Consider the following 26,860-nt stretch of genomic DNA (forward strand, 5'->3'; position numbering starts at 1 on the left):
CTCTCACCCCAACACAGACTTCCTGTAAGCCCCGCCCCTTCTCGAGAGTTCAGTCTCCGCGGTCCCACTGGCCCGAGCGCCTCAGTCGGGCAGCCCCCGGCCTTAGACCCTGTCAGCACCGCCTCTCCCGGTTTTAACTAGCCGAGCATGGCTGAGGGGCTCGCTACACTTGCGGCCTGCCAGGGGGAGGGGAAAAAAGGAAGGGGGCGGGGTTGAGGGGGGCGGGCCTGGGTGTGGGGAGTGAAAGCGAAAGCCCAGGAGGCGAGCCGGGAGACCGAAATCTAGCAAATTGAAGCGGTATGGCCAAGCCTTGTGGGGTGCGCCTGAGCGGGGAAGCCCGCAAACAGGTAACGGGGATCTGGGAGGCTAGGAGGGGGCCAGGGAGCCCTCGTGGTAGAGGCCAACCTGGGTAGGGACCAAGTCGTGCTGGAGAACTCCCTCAACCTCTTTAGTGCTTTCACTTCTGCTCGGGAATTCCCAGATTCCAGCCCTCTAGCCAGTCTCTTCGTTGAGCATGGACTTCCGGGGAAATCTGGCTGGTGGTGGGAAGGGCCCGAGCCAAGTTGGAGGGCATTCCATTGGGGGTGGGATCTTACTGTTGACAATTGAGACCCTTAACCAACATCCGGGTATTGCTCTCTGTGTAGGTGGATGTCTTCAGGCAAAATCTTTTCCAAGAGGTAAGTCTTCTGGATTCAAGGGATTTGACCGAGAATCTTAGACCAATGCCCGAGGGTCACAACCTCTCAGAGTGACCCCCAAACCCATCCTAAACCGGGACCCTACTTCCCTTATAAAGCCTTCACCCAAGATAAGCTCCTAATTATTGATCTCTACCTTTGATTTGACCCCTCTTAATACTCTTCCCCACTCCTCCCACTTCTCTCCCCTCTTGGTGTGGAGGGAAATGCTATGGCCCTGAAGCAGAAACACCACAATTCTAACCTTGGTTTTTGCCACTTCCCAGCTTGGGCAAGTCCCTTCACTTTTCAGGGCTTCTTTAGTTTCCTCATCAGTCTTGGGTTCAATAATTTTCAAGGGCCCTTCCAGTCCCACTTCTCAAATGTCTCATTGAGGGTCTTCTGTTATTCCCCACCCTTGCAATGTAATCCACAGGCTGAGGAATTCCTCTACAGATTCTTGCCACAGAAAATCATACACCTGAATCAGCTCTTGCAAGTGAGTAGTGTGAACCCCTCTTGCTCCATCCCATGGCCTCCATTTTCTCCACCCACCCTGTCTAGCTAACAGCTGGGCTCCGCATGCATAGAACAATTGTGGGTGGTGGACTAGGAACTTTAGGATTGTGTGAGGCCTGAGCCTAGGATGGGAGGCAGAGGGCAGATGGGATGTGTGGAGGGAAGGTTGAGCGGCCCCTGATAATAAGCTCTGTGCAGGAGGACTCCCTTAACATGACCGACCTGACCTCTCTCCGAGCCCCACTGGACATCCCTATTCCAGACCCCCCACCCAAGGATGATGAGGTGAGGCATTCAGGGTGTAGGGCTTAGACTCCAAACCCAATGGAAGTGATGGCCCTCCGACCTCCATGACTTTTCTGAAGCTACTCTCCCCCATTCTACTTTAGATGGAAACAGATAAACAGGAGAAGAAGGAAGGTAAGAGAGGAAGGGGTGGCTAGGGAAAAGGAAATGGCACAGTGACTGCTGGATGAGAAGAGGTCTAAATCCCCTTTTTTCACAGTCCCTAAGTGTGGCTTTCTCCCTGGGAATGAGAAGCTTCTGGCCCTGCTTGCCCTGGTTAAGCCAGAAGTCTGGACTCTCAAAGAAAAATGTATTCTGGTAAGCCTGGGAACTGAGAGAAATAGAAAGAGAAGACAGGCCAGGCCCCAGGGTCCTTCAGAAATGCAAGTCCTTCATGCAGGAACCTATTCCTGAAGTAGGAAACTTCCATCTGTGATGTGGATGTAGACACCTTTTGTTCTGTTAGACCTCTGATATCACAGCGGTATTCCTGAAATCAGAGACTGTGCTATACCCACCTCCATAACCTCAGAACCCACTGCTGTACCAGGTATACAGTGCAGGTGCTATAACATAGTAAGTTGATTTTAAGAGTTTGGGCCCTAGAGGAAGACTGCCTGAGTTCAAATCATGACTCTATGACTTACCTAGCTGGTTACATAAATCTCTTAGGTTCTCTAGATGATCTATGACTCAGTTTGTTAATCTGTTAAAAAGGCATAAAAAGAATATTAAACTTAAAAGAGTAAAATAAATGTATAATACATAGCATAGTGCTTGGCACATAATAAATGCTTCATTAAATAGAGCCATTATTAGGAAGTAGCAGAAATAGGAAGAACCCAGTAGGTTTGTTGAATGAGCACTACATGGTACGTCTTCACGTAGGTGATCACATGGATCCAGCACTTGATCCCCAAGATTGAGGATGGAAATGACTTTGGGGTGGCAATCCAGGTAAGAAAAGGGTGTATGAGGACATTAAGAGTGGCTTGGGGAGTGAGGGTTAGGAGCTAAACATAACTGGGAAGAGGAGGGAGATAGTGAGTGAAGAAGGGAGGACAGTAAGTGTTTTCTTTGCTTTCCATCTCTTTTGTTACCACAGGAGAAGGTGTTGGAAAGGGTGAATGCGGTCAAGACCAAAGTAGAAGCTTTCCAGACAACCATTTCCAAGTGAGGGCCACCGAAAGGCCAGCACAGGGATGCTGTGGGAACATTTTAGGGACTCCCAAAGCTGGACAGTCCCCTCAGGATGATGGGGGGCTTTGGGAAGGGTCTGAGAGAATATGTCTCTCTGAACGCCCATCCCTGTGCTTCCGGCAGGTACTTCTCAGAACGCGGGGATGCTGTGGCCAAGGCCTCTAAGGAGACCCATGTAGTGAGTGGATTGTCCACCAGCCTTTCAGCTGAGGCTGGCTGGGGGTGGGGTGAGGAACGGGGGATAGAGGTTCTCTTTGTCTTGTTTATGACCCTCCACATGTGGGGAATATCAGGCCATAATCATTGTCTAGGAAAACTAATTTGGGCTTCAAAAACGCTTGACCCCCTTTTTTTGTTTGTTTGTAACTATGGGAATCCCATTTCTTGGTGCTGACAAGGGCTCATCCTCAAATTACCTATTCCCTGTATGAGGAAACCAGACTATGTCCCAACCTCCCATGGGGCTGACTCGGCTTTGCCTTCCACATCCCAGATGGATTACCGGGCCCTGGTGCACGAAAGAGATGAGACAGCCTATGGGGAACTCAGGGCCATGGTGCTGGACCTGAGGGCCTTCTATGTGAGTGTGAAGTAAGCCCCTCAGGGAGTTGGATGAGGGAGGGCAGAGGAAAGGCCAAGAACCTGATTGCTGTCCTTCTGGCTTTCTTCCAGGCTGAGCTTTATCATATCATCAGCAAAAACCTGGAGAAAATTGTTAACCCAAAGGGTGAAGAGAAGCCATCTATGTACTGAGCCCAGGGCTAGAAAAGAAATAAATTACCAATACTTGTGTGGATTACCTCTGGTGTGTGTCATTCATTCAAAAAACATTTACTGAGTGCCACCTTTGTCCAGACACTGAATGTGAATTTGGAGCTGTGAAAGGGAAAGGGTTCCAGGTAGACAAAGATGAATTAGATGCCCAACAGGGTGGAAACTTAAATGCCATGACAGCCATGAAGATAACCTATATTGGGGATTTTCACAAGTTATTCCCATCTGGGGATCTCATGAGTGCTTCCTGGAAGAGGTGGCATTTGGGCAGAGCCCTTATAGGAAGAATCGGGCTTTGGACAGACAAGGTAAAAGCTCTGTGGGTGAAGTCAGGAAATGAAGAAAGGAAAAGCCTTTCATCACTTCATCATCCTCCAGCAAGCCTGGAGGAAGAATGGTTTCACAGGAAGAATTAGGGGTAAATGGTTGGACTCCTTCTCAAGGGCTGGGAGGTTAAAAAACAATCCCAAGACATTATAATGAAGGAAATCACACCCGAGGATATTATGGGAAGGATGGGTCTGTACATTTTTTTTTTTTACCCACCTTCAGCCAATTGCTGTCTTCATTTCTACAGATACTACTACATCAAGGGAACTAAGGGCCAGATTAACTTGTGGTTGGAAAGGTAGTGTAGCTCATTATTAAGTAGAAGCATCAGTCTAGAGTACAAATCCATTCATCTGATAGTAGGAATAAGCTAGTCTGCTACGTGCCCAAATTCGAAAATCTGCTCCGGGACACCCGATGCAGGGCACACCCTCCTGGCTCTGTGGGGCCTTTGGGAGCCGGCTGCACAGTCTCACAGAAGCCATCCCGCAATCACGAGCCAAAGTCGGGTAACCTAGCCAATCTGCGAGCTAGCAGTGCTTGCTTTACAGTTGTGGGCTCTTTTCAGTCCTCTGGCGACAAAGGTGTGGCAAGGTCTGGGCGAGGCTAGTGATTGGACAAAATGAGAACCTCTAAACCTATCAAGTGGCACCATGTAGGCAGTACTCCAGAAGTCAGTCCAGCTTGAGCAGGCGGTTCTCGGTCCCAGAGACGAGCACGAATCTGAGGCCGCCCCCTGGGGGCTGGCGGAGGCGGAGCTCAGTGCAGTGGCGTGCATCGCCACCGCCAGCATTCCCGGCCAGGTTGGGGCCCCTGGAGTCTTCGAGCCGGGTCAGGGTCATCCCCGAACCTAAGTGACGGGTCACGGGAAGGGCCAGGGAACGCGCAGGGGTGGTAGAAGAAGCTTCCGGGACCTGAGCTGGGGCCCGGCTTGCCATGGGGGAGGTGGAGATCTCGGCCCGGGCGTACGTGAAGATGTGCCTGCACGCTGCCCGATATCCTCACGCCGCGGTCAATGGGCTGTTGTTGGCGCCGGTGCCGCAATCGGGAGAATGCCTTTGTCTAGCCGACTGTGTGCCACTGTTCCACAGCCACCTGGCCCTGTCCGTCATGCTGGAGGTCGCCCTCAACCAGGTGCCGCTGCTGGATGCCCACCAAATACCGAGAAATCCCCTAACACCCCTCGCCCAAGCCCATCTCCGGCCTCTTAGCAGCAGTGTACACCCTCAGGGCAGGCAGCTCGAGTTAGTTACTGACGGCCCCTTTCCCGTGGCAGGTGGATGTGTGGGGCGCGCAGGCCGGTCTGGTAGTGGCTGGGTACTACCACGCTAATGCAGCTCTCCATGACCAGAGGTAAGTGGGGTAGCCAGAGACAGAAGGCTAAGGGTTATGGGGTGGGGGTGGGGTCATGAGAACCCCTCTTGGTCATTCCTTCAATCTTTCCTTAATCAAAGGCTTAGGAGCAGGGACTCTATACCAGGCATAAGGCTGGGTACTGGAGTGAGGAAACAGAAAGATGCTTGGGAGGAGCAGTGGTAGGGGTGGGGAGGACAGCTGTGTATGAATAAGAAAAGGCTAACACTAGTTTTAACCAAAGTGACCCCCCCAAACTGCTGACAGAAACTCGGAAGCCCAACCAACAACTTAAAAAAACCCCCACAAAATTTACTTTCTGTAAGTAGGAAAATATATCCACTTATATATTAATCGTGTATCTACATTAAAGTATACATACTATTTTATAATTTGCTTTTCCCTTATTTAATAAATATCTGACATTTTTCCATCTCTACACCAAGACCTACCTTACCATAAAACTATGTAATATGAATACAGATGTACCATAATTTATTTAATGCCTATTTTGAATATTGAGATTGTTTCCAATATTTTGTTATAGACTGCCCCATTATTACAGTAACTTTTTTCTTCCTTCCTTCCTTTCCTTCCTTCCTTCCTTCTCTCCCTCCCTCCCTTCCTTCCTTTCTGAGAAAGAGAGGGAGAGGCCCTGGCTGGTGTGACTCAGTGGATTGATCACCAGCCTGCAAAGCAAAGGGTCACCAGTTCAGTTCCTAGACAGAGCACATTCCTGGGTTGCAGGCCAAGAACCCAGGGGCAGATGCACAAGACGCAACCACACATTGATGTTTCTCTCCTTCTCTTTCTCCCTCCCTTCCCCTCTCTCTAAAAATAAATAACATCTTTTTAAAACAGAGAGAGGGAGAGAAACATCATTGTGTGAAAGGTACATCAATCAGTTGCCTCTCACATGCCCCCAACCAGGGACCTGGCCTGCAACCCAGGCATGTGCCCCACCCGGGAATCAAACCGGCAAACCCTTGGTCCACAGGCCAGCGCTCAAGTTCACTGAGCCACACCAGCCGGGCTATAGTACTTTCTTTTTAAGTGGCATTTCTGGGTCAGCATATCTGTAGTATACAGTTTAAATCTGGATGGTTATGCCAAATTACCCCCCCAAGAAGACCATCTTTGATTTTCACTTTCACTAGCAGTGTCTGAGCACCTGTTTCCCACAGCATTCAAGTATCAAGCAGACTGGATCCCCCAGCTTAGCTACAGGGAAACACAGTCACTGCACTCATGTCTGTGAGACCTGGGAGACACAGTTCATACGAATGGGGTCTCTCCAGTCGGCTCCTCACTCCTCTGATCTTCCCTCTACACAGCCCTGGGCCCCTTGCCTTGAAAATCGCTGGGCGGATTGCAGAATTCTTCCCTGATGCAGTACTTATTATGGTGAGGCTTGGGTTTGGAGGAGGGGGTTGGAAAGAAAATAGGAAGAGGGATCCTTGAAGCCCTCACTTGCCCTGGTTGTCCACACAGCTGGATAATCAGAAACTGGTATCTCAGCCTCATGTGCCCTCAGTCATCGTTCTGGAGAACCATGGTCTTCGCTGGGTCCCCAAGGACAAGAATTTGTGAGTGCCCCACTCCCTCTACTTCTTCTTGGAAACCCACAGTACCGGGGTCTCTGTCCTTGGTTCTGCCCCAAGGGTCATTCTCTAGACCTAACTTCTGTTAAGTGTCTGGCCCCACTGCCAGCTGAGTTTCATCTCCATGGGGGTTACTATTTCAGAGTGATGTGGAGGGACTGGGAAGAGTCACGGCAGATGGTGGGAACACTACTGGACAGCCGGGCCCACCTGCACCTTGTGGACTTCGACTGCCATCTTGATGACATCCGGCAGGACTGGACCAACCAGCAGCTCAACACCCAAATCACACAGTGGGTTGGTCCCACCAATGGAAATGCCTGAGCCAGGCCAGAGTGGGAGGGTCAGGATCCAATAAAGAGACTTGAGCTGATGGATACTGTTATGACTATATTTATTGTGCCTGAGAGGCAAAGTGAGGGAGAAACCTCAAAAGGCTGAAGGTAGGACAAAATCTGGAGTTCCCTGTCAAAGACAGGAAGTTCTCTCTTGGATCCACTGCAGTGTGAGAGGAGGCTCTCAATAGATCATTCCCTTTGTTTCTCCCCTGGGCTTCTTGAGCTTCTCAAAGTTCTTCAGGATGATGTCATATAACACAGCCTGCAAGGCCAGGGAGGAGTGGGGATCAGCCATAAGCCCCCCATGGATCTGTGCCCCTTTTCTAACCTTGCAGAAAGACTGAGCTTTGTCACCCTTTACCCGCAGCCTGCAGGGTCAGGGGATGGGTAGCCCGGGAAAGTTGCCTCTGCCCACCCTTGCCCCATCCTCTCCTCCTCACATAAGCATTTCGGATCTCCATGACCATTAGCCGGATGTCCCGGTACTCTGCCTCATCCAGCTCGTGTACCAGCTGCCGATAATCACCCTGTGGAAGACCTGGGTCAGGGCCGCCTTCAAATATGTCCTTCCCCACTGCCATGCACCCTGACCTGGATCTCACCTACCACATGGGGCTGCTTGGCTGCTTTAGCCACAGCATCGCCTCGCTCAGAGAAATACCTGTGGGAAACAGAAGGGTGTGGAGTGGGAGGAGAGAGCCCAGGCCTCTCTGTCTCAGCCAAGGCAGGATGTGCACGTGGGTGCAGTTGGACAGACACTCACTTGGAGATTTGACTGTGGAATCCTTCCAGCTTGGTGTGAAGGGCAGTCATCAGCTCAAATACCTTCTCCTGGGGAAAGAATGCAAGGGGGAAAGTGGAAAACAGGATGGACTAGAGAGGTAAGAAGAGTGGGGGAGTGAGGCAGCACTCTAACCTGCACAGCTACTCCGAAGTTGTTTCCATCCTCAATCCGAGGTATCTGCAGCTGCAACCAGGTGGTGACCTGGGAGGAGGGAATGGCATCAAAGCCACGTCAGCCTTCAACCCAGTTCCCAAGTTCCTGTCCTTCCTTGCTTCCTGCCCACTTTGGGTGGCAGCATGCCAGGTCCATCCTGAGGCACAGAGCCTAAACTTCCAGCTTCATCTGCTGTGTCCTCTCCAACTAAGACCTGGCAGGTGCCATGATCCAAATTGCAGGGATCAAGGAAGACAAAGGGTTTGACCTAGAGCCTGGGGGTAGAAGTGAAGTGGGAGGGCTCACCAGGTTAAGCTGCTCAATGACATCCTTGATCTCAGGCTTTAAGCGCTGCAGGAGGATCACGATCTTCTCGTTGCAGTTCACAGGGCCACAGGGAGGACCTAGAGAGTGGCCAATAAGTTAGTCACATGGCCAGGACTGAGTGAGGGGTGGGGAAGAAGAATCCTTCAAGAAGAGCTCCTGAAAGATGAGACTCAAGTCCCTTCCCACCAGAGTGGTACCTTTGTCTTCATCATCTTTCTTCTTTTCATCCTTGTCTTCCTTCTGCAGGGAAAGAAGGGCTCTTGGGAGACAGGTCTAAGGCTAATTTTCCCATGGTTGAGTCCCTCCTCCCAGCTCTTCCTGGCTTGCCTCCTGCTGTTTCTTCCGCTCCTCCTTCTCTTTCTCCTTCACTGGGTCAGGCACTGGGATGTCCAATGGGGCCTTCAGATTGCTCAGGTTGGCTTCATTGAGAGCTGGCTCCTGACACAGGGTAGGAGGAGGCCTGGAGGCAAGGGCATCCCTCTCACCTCCTCACTCTCCTGGTCCTCAGACTCTCCCCCTTGGCCTCTACTCTCTAGCTCCCTGCCCAGCCCCAGTACCTTTAAAAATGCATCCAACTCAGAAATCTTCTTGGGGAAGTAGCTCCCAAGCAGGTTCTCTGTCTGTGCATGAGGAAGATGGGTGTCAGAAGCAAATGTATTTCCTAGGCAGTGACGCAGGGCTGACCCTGCCCAGCAAGAAAGGGCTGAGCAGTAGGGATAGGGGGCTGATGGGGCACTGATGGGGTGAGTCTTACCTTGGTACACACGTCTTCACGGAACACATCCACCTGTGGGACATAGGCAGCCCTTCAGACACCTGGTTTTATGGCCAGTTCATTTGGGTACTGTTCCCTCAGGGCTGTGTAGGGCTCAGTCTGGGGAAGGGTGGAGCAGGTGCCCGTGGGAGTGGATTTGGGGGATGAGGACATTTCTGGCTGCAAAGGGCGAGTGGTTCAGGTGAGAACAGATCCTTCGGGTCTCTTGGGCTGTGTAAGAGCCTTCTGAGACTGGGCAGGGATAGAATACCCTGTGGAGTGGGCCCCGGGGCCCTCCCTGTGGGAAAGGCAACGAGGAGGCAAGGCAGGTGCCGCACCCCGTCTGTGTGTGGGCCCGGCACCAGGCCAGAGGACTTCCCCTCCACGCTAGCTCTCCGCTTCACCTCAACCCGCTGAACCTCGGCCGCCTCCTCTCTCCCGGCAGGCGAACCCCGCTGGTCTCCCCGGGCCTCCAGTGCTCCCTTCATGGAGGCTCACTTGGGCTGAAGGACTGACCTCGACAAGTGTCGGGGGAGCTGGAAGGCGGATTACCTACGTCCTCAGGTTTTCGGCGCCATGCTTCCCTAATGAGCCCTTCCTCGAACCCGCAGCGCTCACCTTGGCTTGGGCTTCAGGCTGGACCCTGATCATGGCCACGACCGGGTCGGGGACGTGAGCGCCGCACGAGGAGCGAAGGCTGGGCACGGAGAAGGGAAAGCGAAAGCAGCGCGCGTAACCGGCGCGGCTTTCCTGAGTAGCGGGGAGTGGAGGGGAGTGGAGGCACAGGAGGAGGCGGTGTCAGGCCCGGGGGGGGGGGGGGGGGGAAAGCTGGGATGGGGGGAGTGGGGGAGCAGGGGAAGGAAGCTTCGGCGGGGCTCCCCCTAGAGACGGAGCAGAGCGTTTCCTCTGAGGCCGTTTGTCCACCTCCCCACCCCGCCTCTCTGCTCTCGACGCCCCGCCTCCTCCCCCCTTTCCCCTCCCCTCCTCATCCTCCCCCTTCCTCTCCCTTGTTTCCACTCCTGCCCTCCCTAGGTTCTGAATCTCGCCTTTCGGCTTCCCTAGGCCCGTACTCCCTCCACCCAGCCAGTGCCCGCCTCGGGACTCCCGCCCCCGTCTCAGCGTCCTGACCCCGAACTGGCCCACTTCTTCACCGACTGAGCCTGAGACAGTGATACGCCTTCTCTGGGGGTCTTACATCTTTCCGCAGCTGTGGAGCGAAGGTGGCCTCCCGTCCCTAGCCCTGCCAGCTTGGGACCTTGGACCCCGCCCTCGGGCATCCTCGGGCCCACGTAGTGAGGTTCAGATACTGGCCCCACGCCAACACAGGCCCCAGGCAGCTCTCTCCTCACTCCATTCCCCTGTAACCCGCTATCTACACAGCAGCAGGATCTGGCTCTTTCTTGCTTAGAACTCTTTCTCAGTTTCCTGTTGACCTAAGAATGAAATTCAAAGGGCTTTCCTGAAATCCAAAGGCCTACCTGGACAGTCTGGCATCTGTTGCCAATCAGATTCACTGTTGCACTGCTTTCTCCCCCTTCCATTACACTTGAAAATACCTGGCTTTCATTTGTTCATTCATTTCTGTCTCAAGGCATTTGCCTCCGCTAATCCCTTCTCCTGACACACTCTTCCCCTGCATCATATTGGCATTCCATTCTCAGCTCTGATGTCACTACTTAAGAAACAACTCTCTCCATCATCCTTTATAAAGTATCTGCCTCCATGTCTCTTGCTTACAAAGCAGCCTGTTTTAGTACCTTCATAGCACTTAACCGCTGATATTGGTCAGTTTGTTTTTTGAGGATAATGTGGGGGTTGGCAGACCTTTACCGTAAAAGGCCAGATAATGTCTGTAGCAACTACAGTACTCAACTCTGCTGTTGTAGCAGGTAAGTAGCTATACCTAGATGAATTAGTGTAGCTAAGTTCCAATAAAACTTTATGGACACTGCAGTTTGAATTTCATGTAATTTTCACATATCATGAAATAATTATTCTTTAATTTTTTTCAACCATTAAAAAACATAAGAACCATTCTTAGCAATCTGGCCATACAAAAACTGGCCCCAGGAGGGCTGTAATTTGATCCCTGGTTTAAAGACAGACAATGGACCCACAGTGCCTGTGTTTATATTCTGACTCTGATATTTACTAGCTGTGAATAAGTTACTTACCCTGTGCCTCAGTTTTCGCAACTGTTCAATGGAGGCACTTCACAGTGATGGTGCTGTGAGGGCTAAATGTGTTAAGAGTTCTTTATGTAAAGAACTGGTGCCTGGCACAAAGTAAGTACAACACAAGTGTTCGCTATTATTTTTGAGTTTATCATCTGCTTCCCCCAGTAGCCCATAAGCCCTTAAGCAGCAAAAACCTTGTCTTTCTTACTCATATGGCATAGGAGTATGCTTGGCTCATTAAACATCTGTTAAAAAAATGAGTGCACATGGACCCCTATGGGACAGATGGGGTAGGAAGGGCTCCTAGAGAGTTAGGCACCTGAGGAAAGTAGAGGTGGGATTCAGTGAAAGAGGCAGGAGAAAGGAATCAAGCAGGCTGGAGATGGAGCACCTGCTCAGTGGGAATGCTGCCCATACCTAAGGACTGTTACCTGCCCTCGCAGTGCCATTCCTTGGTATCAGAGCCTCAGATAGCTCAGATGCAAGGATTGGGAGACTGAAAGGACAGCAGGAGGAATGGCCATCAAGCCATAAGGAAGGACATTCAAAGTTGATGACAGCAAGGAATGGCTGAGGAACCTCAGTGACCACCAGCCTCTCTTTTTATCCTTCCCACCCTTCCTACATCCCCCAACCAAATGATGAGAGGGGCCAGAGCCAGGCCTGATGTGCCTTTATTTCTTTCAGTTATGCTTGCGGCTGGAGTGGGGGCGAGGGAAGAGCCCATGGCCTGGGCTCCCTGGAGACCAGGGTTGATGATACCAGCTACCATAGGTGAGGTACCAGGCAAAGGTGCCCACTGCGGCACCCACCACCTTGTGAGTATACTGGTGGAAATAGATGACAGTACAGAGCAGCAAGAAGTTCCAGAGGCCCAGTAACAGCACGTTGAGCAGGAAGACAAGGCGCAGGGGCGCGCCAGCGGGCAGCCCATGGGCCAGGTACTTGGCGAACACTGCTGCTTCCTCAGCCATGAGCAGGCAGCAGAAGGTGAGCAGGAAGGTATGGGAGGAGACCGTGTAGCCCCGCCACTGGTGGCCGGCTGCCAGGCAGCTGCGGCGGTCAGGCAGCTCGTGGAGCAGCAGGCCCTGGGGCAGAGGCTCGAAGCAGGAGCCCGTCAGGTCCTCAATGAGCAGGAAGGCGCGGCCAGCCCCCCGCCACACAGCCGCCCCCACCACCAATCGGCTCAGGTGCCGGGCAGTTACAGCCACGCTCCGTGTAGCCAGGAACACCACCAGCAACACGAAGCCTCCCAGGAAGGTGCATGTCCAGCCCCATGCCGAATTCACAAACTTTCTGCGGGCAGAGAAGAGGGGAGGCTACTGAGACACCTCAGCCCAATCTCCCTGCTCCAGTCTGTGTTCCCATCACTGCTGTCCCCAGTCCTACATTTCATCACTGGCTGTCTATTTCCTGTCTCATACCTCCCACCCCATTCACTTATAGGACCATTAAGCATTCTAGGGTCCATATTTCCTCTTCAGCCCTGCTCCCACTTCCTCTGTACCCCCACAATGCTGTCCCCCTCCCCCTCCTCTGACCTTCTCCTCGGCCTCCTGGCTTATTTTTAGTGTTTGGACTGGCAGGAGGACAGAAGCCTGCAGGGAGCTAGGATCCCAGAGTGCAGGGAGCGGCACCTATGGCCTTGAGTGGACTCACATATTGAAGAAGTTGCCGTGGCTGGCGAAGATAGTCCGAGGGTTGACATGGAATTGCAGAAGGGGCCCAAAGATGACCACCGCTGCCAACCAGGCATGGTACAGGCGCCGTAAGCAGGGGCTGCCCAGGAGGCGGGCAGCCTGTTCGCTCCCAAAGTACAGCAAGGCAGAGGCCACCCAGAGCAGCACCTTGACCAGACAGCCCAGCAGTGCCCGGATTCGGGCTCTGGCCCCCCGCCCTGCCCCCACCACCAGCCCCCGCTCCATGTTCCCTCCCCTCCCCACTAACCGCTTGCTCTGCTGGGCAGCTGAGGGGCTGAAGGGGCCCCCCTGGACAAGGACAGGCAGTGACAGGTGTGGTAGACACAGGGCAGAGCCCTGTTGGCAGCTGGCAGGCGGGGGGAGAGGGGCGGGGGGCAGTAAGGGGCCAGGGCAGAGGGCTGCCACGTCAGCAGGGTCCCAGCCTCTGGTGTTGCCAGTCTGGATTGCAGTCTGTGTTCTTTCCAATTAGCCCTGTGTCCCCTTGGCCCTCTAGGCCTGTGTCCCCAGCTCTAACCATGTTCTAGTTAATGTCTCAGGGCTGGGCCTGCTGTTCAGGGTTGTCTCTGAGCATAGCCTGCTTGGGTCTGCCTGTTTCTGTTTAGACTGCTAGTCACCTTCCTCCCCCCGACTTTACTGTTTGATCCACATGGAAATTAAAAAAAAAATTGTTTGAGGCTCCTGAGATTTCTTTACCGTTTGACCTTTTAAAGCAACATTATGTCTTAAGAATGGGAAGTGACAGAGTCAACATATCTGAGGGGAGGTTTTGTGAAACAGATTTATTCAGAAGCTGGATTTCACATGCCATGCTGCAGGCAGGTAGGAGGAAGAATCTAAGCTATTTTTAGAGGTCTCTCAAATAAAACAGCGTAAACTTAGGTGGGTTGAAAGTGTCAGAAAGGTAAAACTAACTAAACCTTGGAATTTATTTAAAAATCTGTGTATGTCTCATCAGTGTGGTCCAGGCCCCCTTCTCAGATCTGGCACAAGAGCCCACTATTGAGCATGCAGCAACACAGCTGTGTACTGTGCTGAGTCCAGTCAGGCCTCTCTCCTTCAGGGTACTATGACCCCAGGGACTTGGCTCAGCCCAGCTCATCTGGTCTGGTTGGAGGGGCTCTGAGGGGCTAGTTTAGCCCAGGGCTGCTGTGTAAACTGTGGTGGTTGTACAATGCACATCAGATCTACAGGGGACCTTTCTTTGGAATGTTTATTATGATTGGCTAACAGATGACATTCAAGTGTTCTGAAAAGGGTGTCCTGTATGAGATGGTGGTGGCCCACACTAGACTCTCAGAGACCCAAAGATTAGGTTTATTTCTAGGTGATGGGGAAGGAAAATCTCCAGCCATTGAAAACTTGGGTTGTATCCTCCAACCAATTACCCTGGGCCTCAGCCACACATAGAACTTGGCCTCCCAACCTGACCGCTGCAGCTGGAGCCACAGAGCAGAGAGCAACTTACCTAAGTGAAATTCTTGTTATTCAGTAACTGTTTTGCCATCCCTTTTTGTCTTCCTTTCTCATTCCTCAAAACTGGTGGTGGGATTTCAAAGCACAGTGGAGACCCACGAAGTACTGAAAGGAATGAGCAAGCAAGGACACTTGGGTTCTGGGCCCAAGTGTGTGACTTCAGGAAAACTACTAACCCTCCTTGGTCCTCAGCACCCTCATCTGTAAATTAATCAAGACAGATTAATCAGATTCTTTCCAGATCCTAAAGTCCATAACTGGGCATAGTTCCTACTCATGGACACTGCAGAACCCCTCAAACATTTTATTTTATTTTAAAGATTTTATTTATTTTTAGAGAGAAATGAAGGGAGGGAGAAAGAGAGGGAGAGAAACATCAATGTGTGGTTGCCACTCATGTGCCCCCCCGCTGGGGACCTGGTCCGCAACTAAGGCATGTGCCCTGACTGGGAATCGAACTGGCAACCTTTTGGTTTGCAGGCCAGCACTCAATCCACTGAGCCACACCAGCCAGAGCCCCCTTCAAACATTTTAAATTGGTGAAAAGTTTTTCACTGTACTTTTAAATAGTTGGAAAGGACATAATCTCCAGTGTATTATATACACTAACATTTCAAAAGTAAAGTTATTTATATCAGTCTTTTAAATATATCCAATGGAATCTAAACACTACAGTGATTATATACCTCACTGTTATCCATTTAAAAAACAGGGGATGAGATTTTTTTTTTTAAGATTTTATTTCTAAAGAGAAGGAAAGGTAGGGAGAGAAACATTGATGGGTTGGCGGCCTTTCACATGCTCCCAAACAGGGACCTGGCCTGCAACCCAGGCATGTGCCCTGACCAGGAACCAAACCGGTGACTTTTGCAGGACGATGCCGAATCCCCTGAGCTACACTAGTCGGTGGAGGATGAGATCTTGTTAGATATTGCCATTCTACTTCCCTTGAAGAACTTATACTAATGTTCTGTTCTTTCCTTCCTCCTTCCCTCCCTCTCTCTCTTTCAAGAGGGGATGGGAGGGAAGATGGGGGAGAGAGAGGGAGGGAAACATCAATGTGAGAGAGTAACATTGATCTGCCTCTGCTATATGTCCCAACCAGGGACTGAACCCACAACCCAGGCACGTGCCCTGACAGGAAGTGGAACCGGTGACCTTTTTGCTTTGTGAGACGACAATGCCCAACCAACTAAGCCACACCAGTCAGGACCTAATGTTTTGAAATTTAATTTTTAAACACTTCCTGTATTCATAAAGCTCTAAAAATTAAAATTTTTTCTTCAGAATTGAATTTGCCTAATTATAATGTTATACTAATAAAATATATTATTAGTATAACAAACATTTCACAAATTTTGATAACAGTAACCTAAAACTGTATTGGAAACACATCTTATTGAGAATGAGTGGTCTTTAGGGCCTTCATTAAATGGGGCTTTGAAGACAGTAATAGTTTTAATTTGCTTCTAACTTGGGCATCCTTGGAGGTACTACGGGTTCTGGGTCAAATGGGTGGCATCTCTGGGGTGATGCAGTAGAGGGGAAATGAAAAGAGTCAGAGGAAAAGGAGTTTCACACTGGGCAGAGCACTGGGAGAACACTTGGTGGCTGAGCATCTGAACAATTCACTTTTTAAAAAACGACGGTTTCACTGTGAAGTAGGTATTCCTTTTACCCCTTGCTGCATCTTTGAGAACCCCTGTAGGTGTTTGAAAATTGCCTTGGAGATAGTGAAATGTGGAAAAAGATGGAGCAGAGCTGGACGGGAACCCTAGCTCCCCTATTGACCACACCATCGGGCTGCTCTGGGGCATGCTGCCTGACCTCTGTACGTCTCCACTTCCCACCCTATACAAGGGGTGACTGTAAGGGTGAAGTGCCCAGATGGGGCCTGGCATCAGTGCCTACCAGGTTGTCTCTGACTATGGGCTACTTTTTCTTGTAGGCTGGACCAGCTCCAGGGCCAGCCCCAGAAGAGAGCTGATGCACGTGTGCTGGTCTAAAATACGGTTATTTCCTGCTCTCTTGACTTCTACTTGCTGGGAAGCTTCTGAGGTTGGCGAGGGACTATCTATTGAAGAATTCAGTTAACAGATGATTTTGATATTTCCCTACATCTTGAGGTATCAAAGGGGTGTTTTTTTTACCATAGAGGAGCACATCTGAAGGCTCTGTTGAAATTATTTTCTTGAAGAGAGAGGATAAAGACCTCAGACAGGAAAAAGAGACAGAGACAGACACTGAGCCAGGTTCCCACAGAGAGTTTATTGAGGGAGCCAAAGCCAGTAAGAGGACAAAGGAGTCCTACTTCAACATCCCTCCTTAAAGCTGCTGGCCTCTGCAAGACGGAACGTTCTGGGTGGGAGGTCCTGCCCTGTGAGAAGCCACATGGAGCCTCTTACACCACAGACTATTGTACCCCGAAAACCCAGACACAGGAGAGAAAGGACATAATTCCCCACCCCAGGAGGCTGGCTGAGGACATGCTTTACCCATCCCACCCTCCCCAGAAGGGCTACAGCTCTATCCATTAGGATCTCTGGAAGAAAGGCCAGGACGCCTGGCCTTCTGATTGGCCAATCTAATCCTTAATGTGAAGGCCTGGGCAATGGGCCCAGCTGGCAGCTAAGTGCAGACCTGGCCCCAGGTATCTACTCTAGAAGCTAACACCTAACATCCAAACATGATTAAAAACACTCAGAACAGTTCTCTTACAAGGGCCACAAAATAATGGCAGTTGTGCAGATCCTGGCCAGAGATCGAGAGCCAAGCTGCATGGCATGTGAGCATGTGGGGAGACCCACAAGGAGGATTTTCCAGGGCTGATTTAGGGCCCCGAAAGCCTGGGCTTGTTCCTCCCCATCCAATGACAACAATTCCCCAAAGATTCCCCTAGAAGGGAGAAAGGGAAGAGAAGGTAGAGGGCTTATCAAGAGGCTCAGCCATGTATGGGCTGGAGGTCAGATCCACTAGGGCGAGGAAAAGGCTGAAGAGGGATGCGGCACTGCAGCAGGAGCGCTGGGGCATTCCTCAGACTCTGGCATGTCATCCTGGAAGTACTCAGCCTGGCGGTACTGCCACAAACACAGGTTCCCATCCCACTGCATGGAAGAAGGTGGTAAGTAGTCAGGGGGTGCTGCCCCCTCCCAGGTCCAAATCCCAGACATGCACTGGCTCCCCCTAACCCTTGCAACCTCACCGAACTGCTGACAATCTTCTGCTCAAAGGGGTGCCAACTGACGTCACGCACACAAGCCTTGTGGCTGGTCAGCTTCTTCACAATGTGTCCATTGAGGAGGTTGTACACTGTTCAGGAAAGGCCAGAGTGGAGAGGGGCCACCACAGGAACTTCCAGCCACCCCTCATCTCTCCCTGAGCAATACCACTTACATGCCTCTCAGGCAACTTCCCCCTTTCCTGGGGGAACAAAACCCACAGCAGAGGACAAGGTTTTTCTCAGTTTCTATTCCCTTTTCCCTACCTCACATTGAGGGTATGGTCTAGCAGAACTTGGATATCTCTGGTCTTCAGCTAAATTTCACAAGGTCTACACTTAACACAGCACAATGTGGCTTTAAAACTTTTAGCAACAATTTTCTAAAAAGCTCACAAGATCTGGCCCTGGTTGGTGGCTTGGTTGGTTGGAGCATCATCCCATGCACCAAAAGGCTGTGGGTTCAATCCCAAGTCAGGGCACATATGAGAGGCATTCAATTGATGTTTCTCTCTCTCTCTCTCTCAAATCAATAAACATACCCTCAGGCAAGTATTTTTTTTAAAGAGCCCATAAGGACAGCACCACAAAAGTGAACAGTGGATGTCTCCAAAGACATATGAACCTGTTGTTCCTTGTCTGGATGGGGCACACCTTTCTCTCTTTCTGGATGGGTCTCCATGTGAGTTCAGTTTTAGGCTCCTTATAGATGTAGCTGTGTTTGCACATTCCTCCTGCTTCAGTGGCTGTATGGCCTTTACTACTTGCTGTTTTCTTTTTGTGTCATTCTTTTTTTACCTCTGTTCCCTCCTACCTTTCATCTGCAATCTCTACTTGACTGGCTACTAAACAGAACCAAGTATAATTTTGGTAATCCATTATATTTACTGACTGGAATTCAATGTTCTTTCTCTTACTTTAAAATGCTAATGAATAGAGTGTTTTCTGTTTCTCTGTTTAAACCTCCCTTGCATCAAGCTAAATTAAATTCCACTTATACATGTCACTGAGTTTTTTAAGGTGGTCACTGGTAGTTACAGGTAGAATGCCTGAGAAATACTCCTGCCCTTCTGAGGCCCCCATTCGAATACAATCCTTACCAACCACTTTGCCAGTAGAGCAGCCGCTGTAGATGAACTGCTGGCCCGTGCTATGGGTGGGCGAGAATCGGCAACGGATGAGGGTGTGCAGTACCCCATGGCCCCTGTAGGTCATCAAGGAGCTGTCCCCTGGGAGCTTCAGCTTCCGCCAGGCTGGGTAGGGGTGCAGGGAGAGCCCTAGGTTAGGAGTCTGGATTCTCCCAATTCACCAGTCCTTAGCAAAGATTGATGCTCACAGACAATAATCTTTCCAACCCCCGACTGGTGGCTCTTTCTCCACCTAACAGTCAGCTGGTATTCCCCAACAATCAGCTGGGCCTCCTGATGATTGTTAAGATACTGAAATATTTTCTTATAGGTTAGTTTAGAGTGGTCCCCAGCCCCCAACCCTGGGAACCCTTGGCTCTTCCCATGGTTCAGCAAACAAATGCCTGGCAAAGGGGAGTGAGGGGAGGACTCCAGGACTCAGCTCCGAACTATAGTAATATTCACTGCGCCATGACAGACCTCTCCAGGGGTGACAGACCACCCCTGACTCTTCACTCTCCAGATCTCAGGCTCTACCTTCCACTCTCACCTTTTTTGGGCACCTGCTGCCAGCGGTAGTCCCAGTTTTGCTGTATGGCAGCCTGGCGTGAGGCTTCCATGCCTTCCCGGCTGGAAAAGCGCCGGATATCCCAGAGCTTGATGGTCTGGTCTTTGGAGTTGGAGATGAGATACCGGGCATCACCCTATAAATCCCAAGATGGATAATGAGGCATCAGAGCTTGCAAATGTTGGTGCTGTCAGTCCAGCTCCCTTCTCCAGTTGAGGGGTAAAAATGCCACTCATCTGATTTTGTTCACCTCTTTCCTCATCCAGGTGGGCTCACATCGGTTTTCTACCCCAAAACCCATCCTCTGGTTGGGCTTCCCCTTCTTTGCCCATGGCACTCACTGGGTCTCCATTCTATCCTGGATTAACTGTCTTCTAATTTTCTTGTCAGAAAGCCCTGAACTGCTTCACTGGTTCCCATCAGTGTTGGGTACCAATGGATCTCATGTTTCCTGGCTTAAACCCCTTCCCTAAACTCCAGCTCTTGCAAACTTGGCTAACAAGGACCCTGGGCAAGTTCCCACACCAGTCCATTTTGACACCCTCTCCTGGACAACTGGAACCTGAGTAGCCTGGCTGTGCACTGCTGCCTCCTTGCCCACCTTGCTGTCAATGAAGGTGATGCCATCCTGATGTCCAGCCAGTGCACCCACAGGCTTGGGGTCATCCTCCCGCATGGTGCGTCGATCCCACACTTTGCAGATGGCATCGTCACCCCCAGAGAACAGGATCTGGGAGCTTATGTCAGCGAAGGCCACTGCATTCACATCATCCTCATGGGACTCAATCTAGGGGAGAAAGAGACCAGGATATCTAGGCCCTCTTTCTGGGTCTTCTAATAGGCCAAGGGCCAGGAGGCAGAGACTCTAAGTCTCAGGATCAATACCTGAAGGGTGCGCCGGTTCTGTTCTCGATCAAAGACATACAGGCAGCCATCATTGGCCCTGAAAGGAAAGGAATAAACAGGGTACTGGAGCCAGGACCAAGAAGACAAATGCTATGTGTGCTCTGGAAAGTCCCCGTTGTGAAGTCCTACTGAGGAGCAAACCCTTGTCTCTTCTTATACAGAAGACAGAAGAGTTAGCTGCATTTATGAGGAGGACTGAGACCTCTCATCTCATTCTGAGGAAATGGTAACCAAGAGGTGAAGCAATAAACCTTGACCTTGGAGAAGAGCTGTTGTTTTCCATAGCTGCCTGGGTCTCTGTAACAGCAGAGCAGGTCTCTGGGAGGACTCTATTAACCAAGCGCAATGTCTCCCACAAACACTCACCCTCCTAGCACTTCTCTTCCATCTGAGGAGACAGCAATGGAGAAGACCGCAAAGCGACGTTCATCTGGCCTGAAAAGAGCAAAGGATGAGCTGGTTAAGTGCACTTCCCTTCAGCCTTTATTAATCCATATAGAATCTGATGAGGGTTGTAAGGCACACTTCTCAAGGGAAAAGAAGTCCTGCCAACATGAGCCAGAATGTAGATCACCTCAGGGAGAACCCAGAAATAATCCTGCAACCATCTATTTTACCCTGGTCCTCTGCTGACAGGATGGGTGGGTCCCTCCCAGGAATCCACACAGAGAAACTTGCAACCAGGGAACTTTTCCCTCTAAGCAGGAGTTCCAGTTCAAGAGGTTTGCTCCTGGAGAGCCTTCCTTGAGAAGTTTCTGATGAGTCTGACCAGGAAGGGAAGCCAGTACCTTAGATCCAAGGCAGTGTGTGTGTCTCCCTCCCCGTAGATGTTGCAGATATGAACTAAAAGAAGCAAGAGAAACAAAAATCTTTCGGGGCTAGGGAAAGGCCGGTTGAGAGGAGATGGAACAAAGGATCAGGGTGTCAGACCCTGGGAGTTATCTTTCCAGGAGAAGGTGTGGAGTCCTGTACAGAGGAGGTGGGCATTTGGAGATCTCAGGTCCCAGGCTAGAGAGACAGTGGAAGTCTGGGGCATACTCACTGTAATCAGACCAGCTGGAGTATAGGAAATGGTTTCCATCAGGGGTGAAGGCCACATCCAGGACACTCCAACCTACATCCCGGGCCTTGATGCTCTTGAATTTATGAAAGCGGCCATACCGGCAGTCATACAGTCTGATTGTCTGGTCTGTTTAAGTAGGGACCAGACAAAATTAGGGAATGCATTCCTTGAATCCTCCCCAGATCAACCTCCCTCGGTGTGTCTGAAAAATGTGCTCTGACTAAGCATCTCTAAGTCAGGGACTGAGCCTTTCTAGCTTCAGCCAGAAGGACCATTCCTTGTTCTAGGGCAGTTCATAGGATCAGGGTCTGGTACCTTGGCAAGCAGACATGAAGATTTGACCATCTTTGCTATAAATTCCACAGAAAGCCTTCTGAGAGTAGGTATCAGTGAAGCCAAGGTCATTGGGCAAGAAGCTGGGGAAGAAGAGGGAAAGGAAAGTGAGGGTAAGGGGAGCTCAGGATGAAGAGTGTCCTGGTTAGCAGAATCCTAACAGAGCTGGATGTGAGTACAAGGCCATTATTCCCTTTTGGCTTTGGGTACGATCCTCTTTCTTTCATCTTCTCAATTTCTATACTTTCCCACTTTGTTTACTCTCAAAGTTTCAACCCCACTTAACATAACCTTGATACCCCTGGGGATCCTTTAACATCTGTCCCTTCAAAATTTAGAAGATAAGCCCCATACTCACTGAGACATCATTTGAGACTGTTCTCCAAGGGAGAAGCTCCCCTGGTGGCAGAGTCCCCGTTCTCTCTAAAGGAAAACATTGGGGAATATTGCTGGCAGAAACACAGCCCACTTCAGTCACACTAAGCCCCCTTCTCCAAAGTTATTGCTCTTGTTACAGAAATGGATACCACACACAGTATGTCCCACAGAACTGCAGAAGGCTGGCTAAGAACTTTCCAGCTCAGCACTTGAGGTTTCTTTGGAAAGTGTACTTCCCTCTTCTCTGGGGCTAGCAGAGCTTCTGGCTACCTTGATAGGCCTGTTGCCAGGCTAGCGGGAGGTAGAGGCCTACCTGGTACAGCATTTGAGGAAAGCTGTGCTCCCGGGCTGACTGCCTAAGCCCCAGCCGTCCTGTGGCCAATTCCACTTGTGTCTTGATCTCATTGCATTCCAGCTCCTGGGTGTCAGGGGTTGCATCCACTGCGAGGACCAAGGAGACGTTTCATCCTAGGTCTTTCAATCCCACAGGACAGTTAGCAGAATTGTGCGCAAGCCCACTCAATGTGGCTGCATATACTGAGTCTGCAAGGACTCCCTCATTCCCTGAATTATCTTATCTTCTTTCAATTTAATTGTTCTTTGCCAAAAAAATTTTTAAAGGGTTTTCTAATGAAAGTCGTCGTCTTCTTTTTATTTTTTAAAGATTTTATTTACTTATTTTTAGAGAGGGGAAGGGAGAGAGAAAGAGAGGGAGAGAAACATCAATGTGTGGTTGCATCTCACACACAACCTGGGGACCTGGCTTGCAACCCAGGCATGTGCCCTGACTGGGAATTGAACCCGCAACCCTTTGGTTCCTAGGCCGGCACTCAGTCCACTGAGCCACACCAGCCACGGCTAATGAAAGTCTTCTGATGTCAGGCTCTTGGTCTGTCTTTCCTCTTACCAGGTGGGTTGTATCGGTCCCCAAGACGACCATCCCAGGCATTGTCATGCTCTTCCTCCGAGTCTGAGAGGGCCTGGATGAGTTGTAAATTTGCTGCACCTCCTCCCTGCACCAACCTCACTTGGCCCCTGTGGAGAGACCCCCCTCCCATGATAAAGGGGGAGGATCCCTTTCCCAAACCAACCAGATTCAGAGTCAATAGCTATCCAGCTCTTAGACCACTGGTACTCAAATCTTCATGCAGTTCCCATTTTGAGGTATGAGGCTGACTAGACCTTGGCTGTTATTGGAAGTCTTCTATAAGACTAATTCTCACTCTTTCAGCAGGAGTAGAGAACCCCAAAATTACATGAAGATTGACAAGACCTACTAAGCTGACTTCCCCAAAAGTTAAAAATTTGGAGAGCATTTCCCTTTGAGCCTCTGCCTAAAGAGTCCAGCATAGAGCACAGTATTTTGACGGCTCCCCAAGCTTGTCTTCTCCTCAAGAAACCACAGCTAAGAAACAAATCCATTTTCACTACCTTTCCAGTCAATTCTTGGGGTCACTTTCCTCAAAGCATTCTTTCTTCAACAGCAGGGTCAGAGTTAGCTTAATTTAAACTTCTTTTTCAAGTAAATCCACATGACCTCATATCACATGTAATTAACTTCACTAAAGTTCAACATTCACCTCCCCAACTCTTCCCTTCACCCCCTCACATCACTCTCTTCCCACCAGGGTTCCCCCTCCCCCCTTTTTTTACTTACTTGGAAAATACATTACATTTGTGTAGTCATAGCTAGACAAGCTCCCTTGAACAGTCCCCTCAAACACAAGAGAGAGTTATCTTGGTGACCCTAGGCAAGTGACCCTAGGACACTCTCACTGGGTGTGGAGCTGAGTGTTGTGAGTGTCCAGGAGAACAGCTGTCCTGGGCTAATACCATTCCCTATCTTCTGTAACTTCCTGGCCTGGAGTTGGGATCAAGGGACTGTGGTGGCACCTGGTGGGGACACACCAGGGGGCAAGTTACCTGCGAAGGAGATAGGCCAGTACCTGGGCCAGATCCACATCTTCATCCTCCTCTTCTTCTTCTTCACTCCGACGTAGGCCAGTCCCTCTTCGGGGCAAACCCTCGGAGGAGTCTCCGGACCCAGTTCCTGCGCTGCTGCTGTTCCGGGATCCCATCTTCTGGTCACAGCATCCTTAAGTCCTGTGCAGGGACTCCTCCTATCACCTCCTTGGGTTTGGTGAAAGTAAAGCCTGCTCTAGAAATGCTAGGGTCTCCTGAGATAGGGGTAGCTATCTCTAGGAGATCGACACTTCCTAGGGACCACGGAGATCCCTTTTTCTTTAGCCTGTGACAACTCCAACGCTTCAGGAACACAAAACTTCCCCAGGCTTGTGAAGCAAAAAAAGAAGAGAGAAGCCTAGGAGTCTACCCGAGCTCACCAATGATAATTCTTTGAAGAGGAATTTATCAGTTTTCTACCTCAAACTCACCTACCAAAGTCCCAGGATAAAGTGGATTCCCCGTAACCTCTTTGGCCAACCAAGCAAAACCCCTCCCGGAAGAAAGCAAGCTTATCTCACCTAGCCAATCAGAAGCCTTAGGACTCAAAGACCCCCCGACGCCCCCCCTTACCGGCCAATCAAAGTGCACCCTTGCGAAAGCCGGCAGCAGCAATAACCAATAACGTTAGAATTCAGCTTAACACCCCTTCCTTCCCAGCCTCACGCCCACGTGGTGAGCGGGGGGCGTGTACACCAAGGTGTAGAGGCCAAGAAGCCCCTCCCACTGAAGCCTGCGGTTACCACCCCGCACAAGACCACCCACCAGCCAGGAGGGGTCGCAGGACCTGCAGGGGCGCGAGACCTTGTTTACACCGACTGCCGCCACAGCGCTGGCCAACCGCTCCTTCGTCACGCGGCACTCTCGTCACTCGTCTCCCGGCTGCCGGGCCCGCGGAATGTCGACGTCACGCGACTCCCCTCACAGCACCGCCCCTTTGGCCCGCTAACTGGACTGTAGGGCTTGGTGATTGACAGGTGGGTGGGAGAAAGTGCATGATGGGAGGGGAACGCCCTCGACCTAGGGAGGGTGTTCGCTACTTATTGGGAGGAGTAAGTGAGGAACCGGGTGCTCCGGGTATCGGGAGCAACGGAATTACAATTAATGGGTGGAGGGGTGGGGTTTACAAAAGAAGTTTGAAGAAAACAACGACAACAACAAAAAAAGAAGTTCGTGGTTTCGCTACCGAGGGGTTGCTTAGTAAGGGATACAATTTGCTGTCGGTCCCTAAAAGTTCATGTGAATTTGCACCTTTCAGACGATCTCTGAGGCCCTCATCTTTCTCCCCACCTTGCCTGCCCGCCGGCCCCAGCCTTTTTCCTCTTTTCGTTCATCGATTTAGGCGGCCCTACCTTAGGGATGGCGACGCATATAAGGTGTGACCACGTCACAGATGGGGACCCAGGCCTGCATAACCTCCATTCTGGGTTTACCTTCCGAAACATCCCCTTAGCCCTTTGATAACTTTTTAGATGACCCTTGGCTTCCCTTTGCGTTCTTTGCAAGCGCTTAGTAAGACACTACTGGGCATCAACGGGCCTTTCCTATTCTGTCAGTTGCCCTTGGCCCTCAAGGATTTGCAGACCTTCCCTAGACCCTCAGTCCTTGCCTTTGCATTTCCGTCCCCGGCCACCTGGCTAGGGTATGCAAGTACTCCGCTTCCTATCCTCTTCTCCAGGTTTATGAGCAAGCCGGATTAGTGCACGGTTGGGACGTGCCAAGACTCGGAATCTTCGCCCAGTCTGGGGGGGCGAAGGATCTGGGTCGAGTGACTAGTGCCGGACGCAAAGGTCCGGAGTCCAAGCTGCACTTCAGCGACCCTGGCCTTCACTTTCTTAGAAGTGCATCTAGTTGGCCCGGATCTAGAGTCTCCTGAGGACGGAGAGGGGAGCGAGGAGGGCCCTCTCTTCCCGGCCTCACTCTCCCTGGGAGGGGGAGGGTGTGGTTAGTCCTTTGGGTGGTGACTCCTGGTCTCTAGATTGCTAGACCCGAGCTTATCTCTGGTCACCAGGGCCAGAGAAGATCTCTGCTTCATGAGCCTACGATCTGTACAGTCGTACCCACACTTATTTTACTACTGATAATAGCAATACACTATAAACAGACATACTACTGTATGAAACGGGATTGGTTAAATAAGTTATGGCCTATGTGGTAGGACACAGAAATACCGGGTAGATATTAAAATGATAATGTAATCTATTTTTATGCTATGGAAAACTTCAAGTTAACATTGTTAGGTTTTAAAAACGGTGGTAGTCAGTTCTGCTGGCATATTATGGTGCATGCAAAAACAATATGCTTTAAATTTTGCATGAAAAAGTATGAAAATATCCAGGTTCTTTATACCATTAAACAAATAAAATGAAAAGGCCTTGCAATGAATTAGTGACAAAAGGTATAGCATGAACATTGCATTATGATTAATACAACTGGAGCACCTGAGGTTCACAAAAGACAAAAACTGTTCAACTCATCTTGAGAAAAATTTTTTTTCTTTATTTGCTGATTTTAGAGAGAGGGAGATGGGGGGAGAGAGAGATCAATTTGTTGTTCCACCCATCCATGCATTCATTGTTTAATTCTTATATGTGTCCTGACGGGGAATCGAACCCACAACCTTGGCACATTGGCCCAACACTCTGAGTTACCCAGCCAGGGTATCAAGTCATCTTAATAATGCATTTTTTCATGACCTCTCCTCTTCTTGGCCTCCATAGCACCTATAAATACAGCTTAAAACTGAGTAAAATCCAAATTCAAGGCTTTGAAATACAAAATTTGTACATTGCTGAATGAACATATAAAAGTCATTAAAATATTTTTTTAAAAACCCAGAGGTTTTTATGACTAAAATG

At 50.4% G+C, this 26,860-nt stretch overlaps 5 protein-coding genes across 17 annotated transcripts; 2 read left to right on the plus strand and 3 right to left on the minus strand.

Annotated features, from left to right (window-relative positions):
- Nucleotides 1–216: 216 nt before the first annotated feature.
- PSME2 (proteasome activator subunit 2) lies at nucleotides 217–3,483 on the plus strand. Of its 4 annotated transcripts, none has more exons than XM_053927952.1 (11): nucleotides 217–347; nucleotides 648–680; nucleotides 1,117–1,179; nucleotides 1,398–1,484; nucleotides 1,589–1,619; nucleotides 1,705–1,802; nucleotides 2,373–2,441; nucleotides 2,590–2,657; nucleotides 2,808–2,862; nucleotides 3,125–3,264; nucleotides 3,357–3,483. In XM_053927952.1, exons 1-10 carry the CDS (start codon nucleotides 300–302, stop codon nucleotides 3,251–3,253), a joined length of 681 nt encoding a protein of 226 aa, XP_053783927.1. In that variant the 5' UTR covers nucleotides 217–299; the 3' UTR covers nucleotides 3,254–3,264; nucleotides 3,357–3,483. The 4 variants fall into 4 exon arrangements, with proteins under 4 accessions (XP_053783927.1, XP_053783926.1, XP_053783928.1 ...); XM_053927951.1 differs by having other exon boundaries at nucleotides 3,178–3,264; XM_053927953.1 differs by lacking the exon at nucleotides 3,357–3,483 and having other exon boundaries at nucleotides 3,117–3,245.
- A 983-nt stretch (nucleotides 3,484–4,466) lies between these two features.
- EMC9 (ER membrane protein complex subunit 9) lies at nucleotides 4,467–7,121 on the plus strand. Its single transcript, XM_024555952.4, has 5 exons — nucleotides 4,467–4,922; nucleotides 5,065–5,141; nucleotides 6,476–6,545; nucleotides 6,633–6,727; nucleotides 6,886–7,121. The coding sequence occupies exons 1-5, from the start codon at nucleotides 4,725–4,727 to the stop codon at nucleotides 7,064–7,066; spliced, it is 621 nt and encodes a 206-aa protein (XP_024411720.2). The 5' UTR covers nucleotides 4,467–4,724; the 3' UTR covers nucleotides 7,067–7,121.
- Nucleotides 7,120–9,863, minus strand: PSME1 (proteasome activator subunit 1). Of its 2 annotated transcripts, XM_053928196.2 has the most exons (11): nucleotides 9,717–9,863; nucleotides 9,099–9,131; nucleotides 8,902–8,964; nucleotides 8,672–8,782; nucleotides 8,542–8,584; nucleotides 8,324–8,421; nucleotides 7,997–8,065; nucleotides 7,844–7,911; nucleotides 7,687–7,741; nucleotides 7,521–7,607; nucleotides 7,120–7,342 (listed from the first exon to the last, which is right to left on the minus strand). In XM_053928196.2, the coding sequence occupies exons 1-11, from the start codon at nucleotides 9,747–9,749 to the stop codon at nucleotides 7,262–7,264; spliced, it is 741 nt and encodes a 246-aa protein (XP_053784171.1). In that variant the 5' UTR covers nucleotides 9,750–9,863; the 3' UTR covers nucleotides 7,120–7,261. The 2 variants fall into 2 exon arrangements, with proteins under 2 accessions (XP_053784171.1, XP_053784172.1); XM_053928197.2 differs by lacking the exon at nucleotides 8,672–8,782.
- Nucleotides 9,864–11,931: 2,068 nt separating this feature from the next.
- FITM1 (fat storage inducing transmembrane protein 1) lies at nucleotides 11,932–13,581 on the minus strand. The gene is made up of 2 exons (XM_024555962.4): nucleotides 12,935–13,581; nucleotides 11,932–12,571 (listed from the first exon to the last, which is right to left on the minus strand). The coding sequence occupies exons 1-2, from the start codon at nucleotides 13,198–13,200 to the stop codon at nucleotides 11,959–11,961; spliced, it is 879 nt and encodes a 292-aa protein (XP_024411730.1). The 5' UTR covers nucleotides 13,201–13,581; the 3' UTR covers nucleotides 11,932–11,958.
- A 3,116-nt stretch (nucleotides 13,582–16,697) lies between these two features.
- Nucleotides 16,698–24,938, minus strand: DCAF11 (DDB1 and CUL4 associated factor 11). Of its 9 annotated transcripts, none has more exons than XM_024556570.3 (15): nucleotides 24,807–24,938; nucleotides 23,964–24,170; nucleotides 22,948–23,075; nucleotides 22,354–22,481; nucleotides 22,021–22,085; nucleotides 21,645–21,745; nucleotides 21,309–21,455; nucleotides 21,055–21,109; nucleotides 20,633–20,701; nucleotides 20,246–20,303; nucleotides 19,962–20,147; nucleotides 19,343–19,496; nucleotides 18,766–18,918; nucleotides 17,651–17,757; nucleotides 16,698–17,552 (listed from the first exon to the last, which is right to left on the minus strand). In XM_024556570.3, exons 2-15 carry the CDS (start codon nucleotides 24,116–24,118, stop codon nucleotides 17,421–17,423), a joined length of 1,638 nt encoding a protein of 545 aa, XP_024412338.1. In that variant the 5' UTR covers nucleotides 24,119–24,170; nucleotides 24,807–24,938; the 3' UTR covers nucleotides 16,698–17,420. The 9 variants fall into 9 exon arrangements, with proteins under 9 accessions (XP_024412338.1, XP_024412317.1, XP_024412328.1 ...); XM_024556549.3 differs by having other exon boundaries at nucleotides 24,790–24,938; XM_024556560.3 differs by having other exon boundaries at nucleotides 24,768–24,922.
- Between the last annotated feature and the right edge of the window lie 1,922 nt (nucleotides 24,939–26,860).

Source organism: Desmodus rotundus, chromosome 7, assembly GCF_022682495.2.
Source record: "Desmodus rotundus isolate HL8 chromosome 7, HLdesRot8A.1, whole genome shotgun sequence".
Taxonomy (NCBI): Eukaryota; Metazoa; Chordata; class Mammalia; order Chiroptera; family Phyllostomidae; genus Desmodus; species Desmodus rotundus.

Bases quoted from the DNA above. Each gene is read 5' to 3' on its own strand.
- FITM1 (XM_024555962.4), bottom strand. From the start codon at position 13,200: ATGGAGCGGGGGCTGGTGGTGGGGGCAGGGCGGGGGGCCAGAGCCCGA. The intron at 12,572-12,934 runs GTGAGTCCACTC...CTCTGCCCGCAG, and splicing joins CACGGCAACTTCTTCAATAT to AAAGTTTGTGAATTCGGCAT.
- EMC9 (XM_024555952.4), top strand. From the start codon at position 4,725: ATGGGGGAGGTGGAGATCTCGGCCCGGGCGTACGTGAAGATGTGCCTG. The intron at 4,923-5,064 runs GTGCCGCTGCTG...TTCCCGTGGCAG, and splicing joins TGGAGGTCGCCCTCAACCAG to GTGGATGTGTGGGGCGCGCA. The intron at 5,142-6,475 runs GTAAGTGGGGTA...CCCTCTACACAG, and splicing joins GCAGCTCTCCATGACCAGAG to CCCTGGGCCCCTTGCCTTGA.
- DCAF11 (XM_024556570.3), bottom strand. From the start codon at position 24,118: ATGGGATCCCGGAACAGCAGCAGCGCAGGAACTGGGTCCGGAGACTCC. The intron at 21,746-22,020 runs GTGAGTATGGGG...CTTCTTCCCCAG, and splicing joins CAGTCTCAAATGATGTCTCA to CTTCTTGCCCAATGACCTTG. The intron at 19,497-19,961 runs GTGGGCAAGGAG...TGGGATTTATAG, and splicing joins TCACCTTCATTGACAGCAAG to GGTGATGCCCGGTATCTCAT.
- PSME2 (XM_053927951.1), top strand. From the start codon at position 300: ATGGCCAAGCCTTGTGGGGTGCGCCTGAGCGGGGAAGCCCGCAAACAG. The intron at 1,803-2,372 runs GTAAGCCTGGGA...GTCTTCACGTAG, and splicing joins TCAAAGAAAAATGTATTCTG to GTGATCACATGGATCCAGCA. The intron at 2,658-2,807 runs GTGAGGGCCACC...TGCTTCCGGCAG, and splicing joins TTCCAGACAACCATTTCCAA to GTACTTCTCAGAACGCGGGG.
- PSME1 (XM_053928196.2), bottom strand. From the start codon at position 9,749: ATGATCAGGGTCCAGCCTGAAGCCCAAGCCAAG. The intron at 8,585-8,671 runs GCAAGCCAGGAA...CTTTCCCTGCAG, and splicing joins AGCGGAAGAAACAGCAGGAG to AAGGAAGACAAGGATGAAAA. The intron at 7,608-7,686 runs GTAGGTGAGATC...GGTCTTCCACAG, and splicing joins CAGCCAAGCAGCCCCATGTG to GGTGATTATCGGCAGCTGGT.